General features: G+C 47.4%; 1 protein-coding gene across 5 annotated transcripts in view; it reads right to left on the bottom strand.

Moving 5' to 3' along the window:
- Ptpn3 (protein tyrosine phosphatase non-receptor type 3) overlaps positions 1-16,399 on the bottom strand; it is a 163,238-nt gene that overhangs the window by 42,404 nt on the left and 104,435 nt on the right. For all 5 annotated transcript variants that reach the window (XM_037202637.1, XM_028883001.2, XM_028883002.2 and 2 more), the window contains 5 exons: positions 15,162-15,250; positions 10,462-10,525; positions 8,996-9,168; positions 5,033-5,167; positions 2,022-2,198 (listed from right to left, as the gene is read on the bottom strand). In XM_037202637.1, the coding sequence (XP_037058532.1) occupies positions 2,022-2,198; positions 5,033-5,167; positions 8,996-9,168; positions 10,462-10,525; positions 15,162-15,250 (638 nt within the window). The remainder of the gene's footprint in view (positions 1-2,021; positions 2,199-5,032; positions 5,168-8,995; positions 9,169-10,461; positions 10,526-15,161; positions 15,251-16,399) is intronic.

Genomic DNA, 16,399 nt, shown 5'->3' with positions numbered 1-16,399 from the left:
AAGCTCACACCCCTCAGCAGCTTCCGGGACAGTGCAGCAGGGCGCAAACCGCAGTGACAGACAGCGATCACTTCAACAAGAGAATCCTGAGGTTCGGGTCACAGGAAATATCGACCACAGGGCAGTGGTGGCGCATGCCTTTAATCCCAGCACTCGGGAAGCAGAGCCAGTCGGATCTCTGTGAGTTCGAGGCCAGCCTGGGCTACCAAGTGAGTTCCAGGAAAGGCGCAAAGCTACACGGAGAAACCCTGTCTCGAAAAACCAAAAAAAAAAAAAAAAAAAAAAAAAAAAAAAAAAAAATGCAGATCATCTGAAGACCATGTTTGGGTCTCTGTTCAGGGACAGAGAAACAAGCCCCTCCCCCCCACACCCCCAGTGGAAGTGGGGAGATCTGCAATTCACCTGTAAATGCCTAATGCACATGCAGGACATACTTAATGCCTGAAGCTTTAGCAGCTTCCATGGTAAACATTTACTTCTTGACCAAAGGGCCAGCTGTTCCAACAGGGGAGACATTACCCTTCTTGGTTTGGGCAATTATGTGGCACTTCATGGTTCAAATACTCAGTGGCTAAGATGGCTTCCGAATGCCTAACCCTTTCCTATCATGATTTAACTTAAAGATATTATTTATGACCTCCGTTTTATCTGCTTCAAAATATGAGATAGCCTCTCCCAAGCACACAGACATGAGAGAACTGTATATTAAAGGTGAGGAATGCAGAAGAGGCTGTACCAGACACCTGGGTCAGGGGAAGCAAACAGTCGAGTCTAACAGCTGAGCAGCTCTGAGCTCTCTCTGGGAATCAAGGCAAAGAGGGAGCAGACAGACGCACTAGCTGTCACCGAATAGCTAAACAAAAGGCCCAAAGCCGCCTTTCAGAACAGACACGCTTTTTCCTGGCCTTCATCAATGGGGGAGTAAGGGACGGGGGGGGGGGGGGGGCCGGGAAAGTGACTTTAGGAGGAGTGGATGTAAACTGTGTATGTGGCACATGACTGTCATCCCAGCATTTAGGAGGTCAAGACAGGAGGATCAAGAGTTCAGGATCATCTTCAGCTACGCGCAGCAAGTCAGAGGCGAGCCTGGACTCCATGAAGCCTGTGGCAAGTGAATACCGAACAGGACAGTGGAAGACCAGATGTTCAGTGGCCCCACACTGCACGCCACCGTGGAGGGGCCAATCAAAGTGCACTGCCCTCTGCTGCAAACAATAAAAGAGGACACAGGAGGCTTGAGGAGAAGAAGAAGAAGCCGTCCTTGACGGACACTTCACAATCAAAAGGCTACTTGAAGCATTTTTTTTTTGGTTTTTTGAGACAGGTTTTTTTTTTTCTCTGTGTAGTTTTGGTGCCTGTCCTGGAATTCACTCTGTAGCCCAGGCTGGCCTCGAACTCACAGAGATCCGCCTGGCTCTGCCTCCCGAGTGCTGGGATTAAAGGTGTGCGCATGTACATGTGGAGGTCTGAGGACATGTGGTGGAGGAAGTTGGGTCTCTCCTTCCACTACGTGGGTATCAGACTCAGGTCAACAAACTTGCCAATAAGTTGCCTTGACCCGCCTTGCCATTTTGGTAGCCTGGTTTTGTCTCGTTTTTTTTTTTTTTTTTTTTCTCTTTACACTATTAATCTAAAGTGGAAAGGAAACAAAACCCGAGGGCATACTGTCGTTCTAAGAAGGCTCCCGGATGTCAGGACGGCACCGATGATGCCACGGGGCAAAGCTTCCAAGACACAGAGGAGTCAGGGCAAACATGGCCCTTGACTTGTGCAGTACAGAAATGTCTTAAACAAGACGCTGCTGCTACAGGTACGACAGGTCCTTGGAGGGCAGGACCTGTTCTTCTCTGAGCTCCGGGCACACAGGTTGTCTGTCTCCTGCTCAGGCAGGCACATGGGTTTATGTTCCCATCTCAGGAGCGCGCCTGCCTGCCTCTTCTCCACGGGCCCCCAGGCCTGAGCAGCAAACTCCTCAGCAGCCCAAAGCAGAAACAAAGATACAGAAAATACGTGACTCTTACTCTCGGTGTGGGCTGTGGTTCTGGGAAACTTCGGAATCACTGTCTTTGGGGGACAGGGATCCCTTGTAGGTGTAGAAGACATCTTCGGTTTCCGTGATGTAGGTCATCTCATTGGCGAGGTTGTCCGCAGAGGAATGGCGGGGCTTTCGGATTTCGTGCCGGAGCCGAGGACTTCGCCTGCGGAGGGGAGAAGTGCGGTGCAAAGGGCTGAGAGCAATTCCCACACAGAGGTTTGGCCCGATGGCAGCTGAGTGACCTTGTGACCCGGCCTCGCCGTGGATGATGCCCTGACTGGTGCTTAGAAAGTCAGATCCGGAGCTGGGTGTGGTGGTACACACCCGTAACTCCAGCACTCGTGAGGATCAAATGTTAAGGGGCAGTCAGGGGAATTAATGAGAACTTGTCTCAAAAATAACCAAAATAAATATGAGCCAGTGAGGTCATTCTTACTCCAGCAGAATCCAGCCAGGGCGACACTGGTCTCTGACACGTTCGGGTAAGGAGTCTGGCACCCAGAACCATAGTCTCAGCTTAGAAATAGGCAGAAATAAACCTTCTGGCCCGTGAGTATTGATTAAGGGTGAGCTACTCTTCGAGAAGGCGTAAGCCATCTTGAAGTTTTCTCACCAATCCAACAATGCACATTGACAGGTTTAGAAGGCAACGTGTGTTACTTCTCACTGAATCTCCCTTGATCCAAGAAGGAAAGCTGACTTTAAACATGGTGTGTATGTGTGGTGTATGTGTAATTGTGTATGTGTACATGTGTGTCCATGCATGTGCATGCATAGTCAGAGGCTGGTGTTGAGTGTCTTCTTCTGTCACTTTCTACCTTATTTTTTAAGACACGGTCTCTCGCTGAACTTGGAGCTCATAATAATAATTCCATATAAATTAACCCAGCTATCCTGGGGTCCTCCCATCTCCTGCCTCCCAGCCCTGGGATTACAGGCATCTATGTCCGTGCCTTGCTTTTTAATGTGAGTGCTAGCATTGGAGCTCAGTCCTCCTGTTTGTACAGCAAGTGCTTAACACACAGTCATCTCTGCAGACCAGAGACTCCTGTTTTTTTTTTTTTTTTTTTTTTTTAATGCTCTCCTTACCCAACACCTGTAATGTGATGGGCATCAGAACACTGTCCCGCTTTCCATTACCAGCAGTAGTCAGCTGACTTTAGGTAAGTGCCCTCACCTCTGGCCTCAGCTGTACTTACAGCTCCTGAGAATGAGCCAAATGAGGCGGTGTTCGTGGAACACTTGGGACTGCACCTGGGCCAGGCCGGGTGTCACATGACAGTTAGTGCACTTTTCTCCTGCAGCGTTCCCAGCTCCCCTTGGTCGGCTCTTTCTCTCTGGGACTCTCAGGGACTTGCAATCCTCCCTGCTCCTTCACAATCAATAATGTGTGTCCATTGTGGAAGCAAGATGGCTCTTGTGACTTCTGGGAAAGGATCTTTAATGAGCAGCAAGGGGTCCAAGCCAGTGATGTAGTAGCATCCGACCTTGCTATTCTCCTGGATCTCTCCTGGGGCTCTCTCTGGCTCCTTGACAAATTTCCACATAAATAGAGCTGGTGCTTTACAGCACACTTGTTCTCATCATCACCACCACTGCCCAGGACACATGGCCCCTGTGCTGTGGAGGGTCCCTTCCTAGCAGGCCTCTCTCCCCATATCCCTTAAGCTACAGATCTAGATCCTCACTAGGGAAAGTCCAGGTTCACACTGCTAATCCTATGGAGCCAGGGTCCAATCTTTCCCTGCTTCACATCTCCTGTAGCTGATGCTTGGCCTTTTAGGAGACATTCACGAAAAATGCTTGATCTTTGTGGACCATTAAAATAACTACTAGAAGATTCCATTTGACCCTTTTCTGAAATAAGCTTAAGAAGAAGCATTCATACATTATTCTATTTGAGGTAAACTTAGAACCCTGAGGGTTTCTTTTCTCTTTTCATCCTTTATGCTTTTAAATTCTTTACCATGAACTTCTAAGGCTTAAAGTGTTTAAGATGCTACCATATGCTATGATTCTAAGGCAGACATTACAGCAGGCCTCAGGTTCTAAATATTATTTTTTATTTATTTTACAGGGTTGTAAAATGAAACCAGGGTCTGCCCATGCTGTAGAAGTACTTTATCACTGAGCTATGTTCTTGGACCCTTCCCCAATTTTTATTATTATTATTATTATTATTATTATTATTATTATTGTTTTTCAAGACAGGGTTTCTCTGTATAGCCCTGTCTGTCCTGGAACTCGCTCTGTAGATCAGACTGACCTCGAACTCAGAGATCCACCTGCCTCTGCCTCTGGAGTACTAGGATTAAAGGTGCACGTCACCACCATTCAGCAATTTATTAATTTTTTACAGAAGCACTTCAGGAGTGTAGTTAGATAGGATGGATTATGTATGATATTCTAACACAGCAAGGGAACTGTGGTGTATAATAATCAATTATCAATTGAATATTTCAAAACAGCTAGTAGAAAGGATGTATCTATATCTATCTATCTATCTATCTATCTATCTATCTATCTATCTATCTATCTATCTATGTGATATTGGGTCCATGTAGCCCAAGCTGGCCTTGAACTCTTGATTCTCTTGCCTCAGGCTTCTGAATGCTAAGCTTACAAATATTCACCACCATGTCTAGCTACCTGAAAATCTATTTTTAAAAAAAAATCTATTACAAAACTTTAGGTTTAAAAAATGTTATTTGTCTGATGGATATGACAGTTGACTTGAATACTACACATGTACTGGAATATCACAGCGCATCCCATGAATAGGTGGATTTATTATTATTATTTTAAGGCCTTATCCATTAGCATTATCCAGTATGGAAAGGGTCTGTATGCCTTGACATGGATGCTCCTTCTACAACATGTGGAATACACATGGAATTCTGACTTTCGGCAGTCCCTGTTGAGGCATTTAAAGCTGACTCTGTGTTTAAAAAAGAGCGGGTATCTGCTGCTGCTGCTGCTGCACAGCAGAGGACATACCAGTTGGGGGTGATGGGCGGGGACCGTGAAGGCAGGCTCTTGGTTTCTAGCCGTTCCACCGATAAGGATCTCCTCATGGCTGGGTTCCACACCATCCCTCCAATCACCTTTTTGCAATACTGGTTATTTACAGACCTGAAAAAGCAGATGCAGGGTCACTTTCCACACTGACCTGTCCAACAAGAAAGCAAGCGCAGCATCTGTGAAATACAGTCTCCCCAGAACCCTCTCTGAAGGCACTTACTTAGCACCCCACGGACACCAGCCCTGGGTGTGTGTACACACGTGTGTGGGTGTGGTGTGGTGTACACACGGAGGTCAGTAAACAACTTGCAGGAGTCAGTTTTGTCTTTCCACCATGTGGGGCTGGGGCTGGAACTCAGGTCGCCAGGCTTGGCAGCAGGTGCCTTGCCTTTACCTGTTGAACTATCCTGCTAGCCTCAGACTTTTCTTGTGCTGGCTTTTCTTTAGGTTACATCTTGTCTTTTGGTGGAAATGCTTCTGTGTCTCTACAACTTTAAACAGTCAAGCTGCTTCTGGTTGATCACCAAAGCGCCCAGATTAGAAGGAATGCCAGACCAGCGCAGACTCCATCACTTCAGTGATCTATCTCACTGACCTCCCACTGGCATGAACGAAGGCACCATCATCCTTCCAGATGCTCCCCGTCCCCCTGGCCAGCCAGCAGATGTGGCGACCATAAATCACTGGGGAATCTTTGACAGAGAAGCTGCGGATGTACTTAGAACAGTTTCAGGTCATAGTCTTTGTCTTAGGTGAAGGATATTTCTGAATTTTATACTTATAGCTAGAAAACTGAAATCCTGAGGAAGAGATTGCCTCAGTAAATCGTTTGAAGTCTGGTCAGCGGTAACAGTGCTGGCATTTCCAATTTTATACCATGCTCTAATGCCTTAAGTATTCTGTAGATTTCCTTATAGCCTAAAACCAACTGACAGACAAAAACAACAGAACAAAGAAATACAACAAAATCTAGGCACCAGTTTATCACAACGAATGTCACCGTCACTCCAATCAAAGTGCTAACTGCAATATCGCTAGGAGACCCCTTCCCCTGAGGTCACATATTAGAAGCCACAGGACCACTGATTAAGGATGCAAAATTAAAATAAGGCCATCAGGCAGCATGACTCCAAGGTTTAATGTGGCAGATCCCTAAAGCACATGTCACGGGTTATTAATAGAAACTTGAAACTGTGCCATTGTCTCTGGAAAATAATGATCAAATTCTTCTTTCATGGAACCTATCACAGGGCCCAACACACAGATGTACAGATGCACCCTGGGGCTGGACTGGACCTTGGTTTCCTCATTTGTGAAGTGAATGAAAGTGATAAGGGCTGGTTAGACGGCTCCGCGGGTAATGACTTCAGTTCCACCCCCGAGACCCACAGGAGAGAAGAGAACTGGCTCCCAGAAGTTGTCCTTGGACCTCCACATGGGTACCATGGCCTGCATGTATTTTCCCCCACCCCACCCCTACACATAAGTAAGGAAATGTAAAAACAAAAGACAATTTAAGAGTCAAAATTAACAGTATACTGAAAGATGGTACCAATAAGAAGCTGATGACTTGGACCCCAAACTGCCTTCCATGCCTCAAGTGACCCTCTGTAGAGGATTAAAGATGGCTGCCGGCACCTGATTGCCACAAGATCCCTGCCTGTCAGAGCATGTATACTGGAGCACAGGAGTCACTGGTAAGCCCTTCCTGAAGTCCTAACCCACACATCTGGAGATACAACAGACGACTGTTGCTGTCCTTATGTCACAGAAGATGACCAGAACCCAGCACCCAATACTGGATGTAGATGGAGAAGTTTGCAGAAGGAAACAGGCAGCAGACTAAAACTCAGGTGAGAGATGGAGGATTTGAACTCTGTGTTGGAATGTACCCTTTCAGTCCCTCATGGGCCACCTCTCACCTGCCTGGAGAATTAGTTCTTGCCAATTTTGTTGGTTTGTTTTTGTTTTTCGAGACAAGGTTTCTCTGTGTAGCCCTGGCTGTCCTGGAACTCGCTCTATAGACCAGGCTGGCCTTGAGCTCAGAGATCCACCTTCCTCTGCCTCCTGAGTGCTGGGATTAAAAAGGCATGGGCCACCACTGCCTGGCGAGGTCTAGCCAATTCTTATTTGGAAGAACGATGCTTCCTTTTAATGACCACATAAACAGTAATATATCATCTGAGTGGGGCCACACAAACAATGCACTGACAACAAGGAGGCCCCTGCAAACTCCACGCCATCTCACTGCACGTCTGTTGTGAGATCACTACTTACACGGCCACTGAGGCAAGGAAGCCGTATCCAGTAGCATTCACTGGTGTATCTATGCCTTGTGCTTTAGCTCAATTATATTTTTATGCTGAAGAGGTCACAAAAAAAAAACCGATTTTTTTGTTTCATTAACCTGACTTTTGACTGCCAATCTGACCTGCTGCAGCACCTGAGTCTGATTCCGCCGCTCTGAGCACACTGGCAGACTCTCAGAGAAGGGGGCCGCTGATCTGCCATTGCTGCTGCTGCCGCTGCTCCTGCCGCTGCACAGGCTAGGTTCCTGAGGCTCACGGTGAGGGATGCCAGGCCTGGAGTGTTCGGCATTACTTCCACCAGGGAAATCCCCAGGATGGAGTGACCCAGTGAGTGCCTAACAAAGAGGCCCGGCCCCACCAGCTGTGGCTATCTGGGCTGTCAATGCTGGCGCTGGGACCCAGGAGCAGGTGAGCTCTTTGTAGACAGTGGGGCTATTGCTGGTGGCTGAGCTCACCACGCTTGGGTCTATCTCTCATCCAATGCCTCTGGCTGGCTGGAGGGACCACCATGCAGGAAGAGGATTGGGTTTCTGTGTAGCGTCCTGGGTACAGGGCAGCTCCACAGGTGCCTCAACAACATTATTCTCACGGCCTCCTCTGTAGGAGAATATTGAATGCAGACAAATACTAGACAGAACGGTAAGAGCTAAACGCTCTAAAACGATGTTTGCTCTTGGTTCACACGACATAATACCTCCCCTACCAGAGGCAATTTGCCACTTACAAAATCATTATGTTACCTAAAGACTAACATGTAATAGGAAAGCCACTGGAACATTCTTATCAAATTTCACATCAAATAATAGCTCATACTTGAGCCTCATTTAGAAAAAGCCACATTTACCACAATCAATCACAATTCGGAAAAACCAGCAAATGGCTTAGAAATTCTAACAACGTGATAAACAATTCCTGCTGCCTCTTATACAAAGCTGTCTTAGAAGAAACAAAATCATGAGCCCCACAGTTACTTTACTTAATGACCCAATATATAACTATTTTTAAAAATTATAATGTACATGACATATATATGTAAATTTATTTTACTATTCTTATCATTAAATATTTGGAATATCACTTCTGTAGGTAGCATTTATCTCAGGTTCATTACAAGAATTAAATATAATTATGTTCCTCTTATAAATACCAGGTAATTGTCAATTATAACTATTATTTGGTAGCTATTTTTGGTAATATATTCCAAAGTCACCAGACTCTGGAAACCTTTGTTCATTTTGATGGGGTGCCTATGAACTAACGTGGTGTAGGGGGGCTGGCTTAGTGGCTTCAGGCTGTGAAAAGCCTAGCATGCTGGCACCAGAATGACACTCAGTGTCCTTCGTTGGACAGGGTGTGGTGGCAGCTGTGATTCCAATTCCAGCTGTCTGGGAACTCAGATGACAACAGGCTTGAGGGAGCAAAAGCTAATGCTGGCGATCTGAGATGTACCTGAGTAGGTATATAAAGGGCACAGCTTCCCCTGGAGACACTCAGCCGCCATTCAGGGTTCTAAAATCTGGGGTCCAGCCTCAGAGTTGCCGCTCTGCCCAAGGATGTCCATGACCCAGGGGCAACCAGCACATATTAACATCTCAGGTTAGCATGGATGGTCCCCCTAAAGCATACTCACTTTTTGGGGTTCCTGGAGCCTAGAGTCCAGTACTGAGACAGAACATTCTTTTCCTGAGGTAGTAACTTCTTTGCCTGAAAGAATGAATGATGCTCGACACAGGATTTCCACAAGTTTTTGCAAGATCGGTAATTGAGCATGTTGAAGGCCACGATATGTTCCCTGGATTCAGCCTGGGGGGAAGAACAGCAGGGACTTCACGTAAAGGTACAGGATGATTAAAATGTGTCAAGCTTGCAACCCACACAGAATAACCAGGGAAGGTGTAACAAAGGGAGGGAGCAGGCATCCAGACACCTCAGACACCCGGTGTCCCAGGAATATTTGGGAGCAGGATTGTCTCTGTGAGTGTAATAATAAAAATAACTTGAATCCATGTCTCCTCACCATGTGGGATCCTTCACAAACACTCTTGTCTCAAACCTGCTTATAGTTCAAGAGGGAGCTTACTTGGAACTACCATTTGATAAACTTGGGAACTCAGCCTCAGGCACACCTCGTTTCTGAAGAAACACTCTTCCATCAAGCAGGCAGTAGGGACATTAGAACCCTGGGGAGTCTCCATTTCTCGCCCTGGGGTGAATTCCGGTGCTCATATATAATAAGCAATTTCACCCCTGGCCTTGCCTTCAGTTTACCTGCACCTAGTTTTTCCAAGTCCATATGCATTGTGGTGCTACCCTGACCCTCCTTGCCCTAGGAGTGGGGTGGGAGTCGGGGGACAGTCAGGCAACCGAGGAACTTGGTACTCTGAGCTCTAGTGATCCCGTTTCTAAGGGCCCATTCACTGTGCGGGGTCAGTCTAAGGGCACATCATCTTTGAAAAGTTGGGAAATGGACACAGTGACAGCCAGGGACAGCTATGTGGCATAACGAGACAGGGTGTGGTGTGGAAAGGGCAGGCGCCTCGGTTCAAATTCCAGCTCCTTCGCTCGGAGGCTGTGGGAGCCTTGGCTTTCCTGCGGAGCGGAGCGTACTTCTGCCGTGGCTAAGCAAACAAACAGAGTTGTCTAGGATCCTGCCGACTCCTCTTGTAAGGCATGGTCATAAGCCATCACCCTTGGAACATGGGAAAGGAAGGAATCGGCCGTGTGGGCTCTGCGGGGTGCTCGGGCTGGGCCCCTTTGTCTAATTCAAACAGCACCCCGAGAAGCGGGCACTACTTGAACTCCTAGAAAGAAGGTAACACGGGCTAGAGGCGGTGCCAGGGGAGGAACCAGGATCTAGACCTAGAGTCTCCGACTCTAAAGCAAGTTCCTTCTCCAACCAGAGGCCGACTGACTCATGGAGAGGACCACAGGGTCTGAAGACCTGACGGCTACAGTCTTTCCTTCCTAAGGCACAGAAAGCCACCCCTGAGGGTCTAGAGGAAGCCCCGACAACACAGCAAACACAGCAAGCGTGGACAGAACCCCACACAGCAAGAGCGGACAGAACCCCACGCAGCAAGTGTGGGCAGAACTCACCTGCTTTTGCCGCTGGTGTATGAAGAACTTTTTCCTTTTGAAAGAAATTTTGAGTATGTTCACCCTGTAAAAAGCAAAGCAAAACAAAACCACACATAACACAAAAAATAGAGCGAAATGCAAATCAAGCAAAGACATCAGGGCTCAGCCGGGCTCTAGCTGACCCTCTTCGGCATGGGTCCTCTATTTCATGACCGATGACCACAGGCTGCTGGGAGTGTGCCTCGGCCGAACTCAAGGAGCTGCTCGAGCTAGATCTCCGTGGGGCCTCTGGACTGTGAGGCGGCTTTTAAATCACCAGGAGCGTGGGCCATGCGCACTCTTTGCTGTGAGCTTCTTTGTGACTCCTGCAGTCCTGCAGGAGCTGCTGGTGCCTGTGTAGGGGACGACAGCTGAGGGCAGTGTGGAGCAGAGGGAGGACAGACCTGGGTTGTCCCCCAGCTCGATTACTTAACAGCCACGTGTGACAGAATCTCTTTCCCGTGTGCATAACACAGAAGGAAAGCTACCAGTCATAGAGCATATTTCCACGCACTAGACCACTCTGCAGGCTTTATAAACACTGCCTCCACTGGGTCTTCCAACAGTCCTGAACAGTATTTATGCAGAAGAGGAAATTGAGGTGCAGTGATGTCATGGCTGGGAGCCATGCTCTGAGCTTGGGGCTCAGCCTCCAGAGACTGTATGGTCTTGGACCCTGTGATACCCGCTGGGTGGTGGCCCATCACAGCTTTTCTTACCGTGGTCCTATGACAATTGAGAGGTAGGAAGCATGCTAAGTTTTTACATGATTCTTAATGCACCACAGGCTCTCAGTGTTGGTACTTTTCATTAAAACTGTTGAATGAGATCAGCATGCATGCTTGCGTGTGTGCGTGTGTGCGTGCGTGCGTGCGTGTGTGTTCATGTGGGTGCATATGTAGAGGCCAGAGGTCTACCTTGGGTATCCTTCCTCAGGTGCTGTCCACATTGTTCTTTGAGACAGGGCATCTCATTTGACCCAGAACTCATCAACTACATGAGACTAGGCTGGCTGGCCAGCGACCTCAGAGATCACTCTCTCTGACCCCTCTGTGTTGGGATTACAAATGTGGACTACCATGCTCAGTATAAGTTCACCTCTTAAACAGACTGTATTCACTATGACAAGCTACTATAAGCTACTGTTGGGGTCCACAGAGGTTTCCTAGTGAGATCTGAGCTTGCTTTACACAGCAGGGCTGCATAAGGGGATGGATTGACCACAGGTATGGTTACCAGGTGTTTGGAAGGATCTGCACTTGGCTGTGTTAGGGGGAGGTCTTTTGCCCCACCCCTTGGCATTCCTATTAAAAAGCCCTTTAGAAGAGATAGAAGGGGCTGGTGGATAATGATCCAGGCCCTCCTGAGGCTATCCTGTATTCTAGTCTCTCTCCCCTTTATATCTAAATATTTCTCACTTCTCCCTGCTCAAGAGTACTTGGGGGGTGGGGGGGAGGAGTAGGGGTGGGTCCCCTACAAGCCATACAACATTTGGGGGAAGAAAGGAACTCTATTATTCACTAGGATCATATCAAGACCTTGATAAGAACATTCTAGAACAGACAGGCTGAGTAAGTAAAGTGAAAGTTTATTCATGTGGCATTTCCTCCAGTGGATCAGCAACGCATATACATACAGCACACTTGCATTATATATTAAAAACGAACAGCTGGTTGAAGTCATCTGCCAGCAGATACACTTATTGGACACATGAATTTTGGGAGTGACTGCAAGATAGTCATGTAAGGACCAGAAGGCTCTTGGATCCAGTTCTTCTGAGGCATCCATCATGGAGCATGTTACACCCTGAGGTGGGCAGGTCTCCTCCATACAGTTTGTGCTGAAGGGCACACACAGAGCTTTCTATTTCACAGGGGTCTGGAGAACAAATTCATTTGTTTTGGGGTTCCTAGCCTTGTCTTGCTGGGCATAGACTGCTCGTGTGCCCATGGCTTCTTATGGGGGTCCCCTGCTAGCCCCCACCCCTGTTCAGAGTGTTCTGCCTCAATGCTTGCAACTGCCTCATTGGCTGTTCTCCACTGGAGCAAATCTGAAGAATGCATATGTGATTTCCAGGCTGAAGGCCCTCCAGTGGGCTCCCTACAGCCCTTCAGTGACCAGGAAAGATGGAGTGTACTGAGTGTCTAGATGGACGAAGTCCTGTGCCAGGTCCCAGGGACAGAAAGAACAAGACAGTGGGTACCGCAATCTCGACATTTATAATCTAACGAAGGAGACGCACACAGCCATATCCCCGTGACCACTGCAAGTGAGAGTATCTAGTTCTCATTAGAGCACCGAGGATTAAGTCTCCACTCCGGTGTCCTGTGAGGCTCTTGGTGGCCAGGTCATTCTCTAGCGACTGGCCGTGGCACATCATGCTCAGGCCTAATCAACCATCTACCTTGTACTGACCATGATGTTCTCCCTTGTTCCTGGAGATACACTCACTCTGTACCTTCCTTCTAGAATGCATTCCTGTACCAAAGTCTACCCTCTTTAGAGTCAGTCCTACAGGCGGGGGGGGGGGGGCTTCTGCACCCTGCCCTGTGACCTGACCTACCTTGAGTTTACTCTCTAGTGCTGACCTTCCTACTGGTCTCTGAGGTTTTCACTTGTTATAGTTTGAGTGTGAAGTGCTCATGGGTTTGAACACTTGGTCCCCAGCTCGTAGTACTGTTTGGGGGAAGTTGTGGAACCTTTGGGAACTAGGCCTTAGCTATCAGAAGTGGATCAGTGGGAGTGGACCCTGAAGGTTCCAACCGGAGCTCTCTGTTTCCTGATCTACTAAGATCAGGCCTTCGGGAAGGCCATGTTGCAAACTCTTACTGCCAATCCCTGAGCCATCCAAGTGCCCACGCCCTACCTGCATAGCACACTGGGTCCTCTGAACTGTGAGCCAACTCTGCTTCCCTTAAGTCGCTTCTATCGGCTATTCTGTCAGTGTTCAGAAAAGTAACCAATACGGCACCGGCATGAGAGACAGGCTTTACCAGGAGCCAGTTTGAGGCTGGAGAGTCGCCAACATTATCCGAAGGAGAGCCTGAGGGACTGGAGGGGCATCAAGAGACCCTGCCCGTCCTGCCCCAAAGCTTCTGTTTATAAACTTGCTTTACGAAGCTTTCAGCTTCCTAACTAAAGAATCCTTATGGCATCCACATCTACCTTTAAATGTGATGTCCAGACCCAGTTTATGGAACTCTCAAAGATCCAGCCACAGATGAAGCCAGACTCAGGTGGCTTCTGGCCTATGATACTGGGGGACGGCAGGCACTTCAAGGGAGATTCAAGTCCGTGCCCACTGCCTGGCCCTTTGTCCTGAGCAGGCCAGAGAACTCCGCAGGCCACACCCCAGCTAGCCAACAGGGGTTTCCTGTTGCCAGCGAGGGGCTCAAGATCTTATCATTTGTCACACTGATCCTATGGCAAAACTAAGAAGGTTGTGGTGTGTTTTGTTGAAAATTAAATGTACTCAAAATGAATGGCAACCCCAATGTCTCTAAGTGTGTGTCTTATCTAGGCATTTCCCCACCAGTACATATTTTAGTGGCAGAATGAAATACATATCCTGCATCGACAAACTGGACATGAGTTTCAAGTGCACCAGTATGAGCTGAGAAACGGGTGTAAACCTCAATGTCAAATCCTGCGTACCACAACTCTGCCATCCAAGTCTCCTTTCCCCTTTCTGGAAGTTTCCGTGTGGCTGCTTTTCCATGCATGCTGTATGTTCATATCTCCCACAGCCTGCAGCACGTGCTCTCCTCAACCCGCCCCACCTTTGCCCTGCACACGCTCATGCTCTCGTTTATAAAGATGCATTACTCGGGAGGTATAGTATTTCCCTGAAGAAAGCTCCCTTGCCCGGTACAGTAAACTCAAACTCATCTTGAAAAATCAATTTCACTCTCCCCTTTCCCATCTCTGCTCTGGTTTTCTCTGGTTTCAATTGCCTGGGGTCCACCACAATTTGAAAATATTTGACTCTTAAGCCGGGCGGTGGTGGCACACGCCTTTAATCCCAGCACTCGGGAGGCAGAGCCAGGCGGATCTCTGTGAGTTCGAGGCCAGCCTGGGCTACCAAGTGAGTTCCAGGAAAGGCACAAAGCTACACAAAGAAACCCTGTCTCGAAAAACCAAAAAAAAAAAAAAAAGAAAAGAAAAGAAAATACTTGACTCTTTCAAGAGAGAGAAGCCATATCCACATAATTTTCATTACAGTATACTATGATAACTGTTTGTTTTTATTATGTATTGTTGAAATCTCTCAGTGGACTTAATTCATAGATTAAACTTTGCTACAGATATGTATGCAGAGGGGCGAAGACCCCCAGACATAAATAAGGCTTGAATTATCTGCAGGCTCATGGTTACCAGAATCTAGGACTGATTCCACACACATAAAGGATGGAAGGGTTGCTCAGCTCAGGACCTGCCTTGTGCCATTTACCCACCAGCTACCCCAACCACAAGACGACTGGCAGGGGGAAGTCAATCAAAATCAGAGTTTATGTCCCCAAGTGCTACATCTGGACCAAATTCAGAGTTCAGAGCTTAGAGCTTGGTGGGAGAGCTCCAGCCCTTCTTCAGACATGAGAGTTTAAAATTAGAGCTAGCTTTACTTTTGCTCGGCATATTTTTAAAGCGTGATTCAGACAATTCGAAGTGTTTGCACTCACCAAGGGTAGAAACTTGTGCAAATGTATTTTCGGTACACTGCAATGCCCGCAGAAGCGATTCCGATCATTAGATCTAAATTGTGCAGATCCTGGCGGGGGAAAGAAGAGTCCAGGTTCACAGGGTGTTACAGCCACGCTCATCCTTGCTAACTTGAAAGCACCCACGCTTTTAAAAATAGCAGGATGTATCCGCTCGAGGGGGGAAATGCCACCAAACACAGGAAAAAGCCCCACTTAGCAGCTACTTAAGAGCCAAGTACCTGGCACCCTATTCTTCTAAAGTGAACACACATGTACACACACACATACACACACACACACACACACACACACACAGAGCATGTCATGATATCTGGTTTAGGAAGTTACCAGATACGATTATTCACTCCACAGAATCAAATACAAAACCACTCTTGAATTTTCAACCATCAGTGTTCAGGAGCCACATGAGACTCAAACAGACTTCTCTTCTCTGTACAAATCTCAACTTCAATTACTGAAAAGGTTTTGACTATTGTGAAATAATAAAGAAAAATTACACATGTAGACATGACTCTAAATCCAATTAAGAAATAAATGTTGCTTGTGAATCCAGTGTAACTATGTTGGCTATGGGCGCGTGTGTTTGGCAAAGCCATGTATCATACAGAAACAGGAGGAAAATACAGAGAATTAAAGCTGTTTTTAAATCCACTTGAGTGTAAGCAAGTAACATTCAAAAGGACAAGAGCTCCTTCCTTGAGTCACACATGTTTATTTCTGCTTCCAATCAGATACCGTTACTATAAACATGGGGCGGAGCCAGTTACATGTGAGTGTGAGCCTTTGGCCCGCCACTTGTAGCCTGTGTTGTTTGGAGTTCAGGAGAACCTCCATTTTTCTGTTAGCATTATAAAAATTATGGAATCCACCTCAAAGTTTTCTACCAGGCTGAAAGTAGAGAAAATGAGAACCGGGAACAGGACTGTGCATGTGACGCTCTAGATTGAGAATTGGCACAGGGCCGGTGTAACAAATGCTCATTTTCTGTTGGGGTGGGGCCGTCACTTATGAGAAACAAAGGTGGGTACAGAAACTGGGCAGAGGGAGTCCTGAGTGTTCACACTAGGCACCAGGCTAAAACCACACGTGTAAGCAAAGCCAGAATGGCGCGGTGAGGAACAAGGCTGCCGTAAGCGTGACACCTACCACAGTACAGGAAGAGGGGCGACCCAGCAAATGACATTGAATGAATGGCT

Source organism: Peromyscus leucopus, chromosome 2 (genome assembly GCF_004664715.2).
Source record: "Peromyscus leucopus breed LL Stock chromosome 2, UCI_PerLeu_2.1, whole genome shotgun sequence".
In the NCBI taxonomy this organism is placed as follows: domain Eukaryota; kingdom Metazoa; phylum Chordata; class Mammalia; order Rodentia; family Cricetidae; genus Peromyscus; species Peromyscus leucopus.
This window is presented reverse-complemented; position numbering and strand designations above follow the sequence as displayed.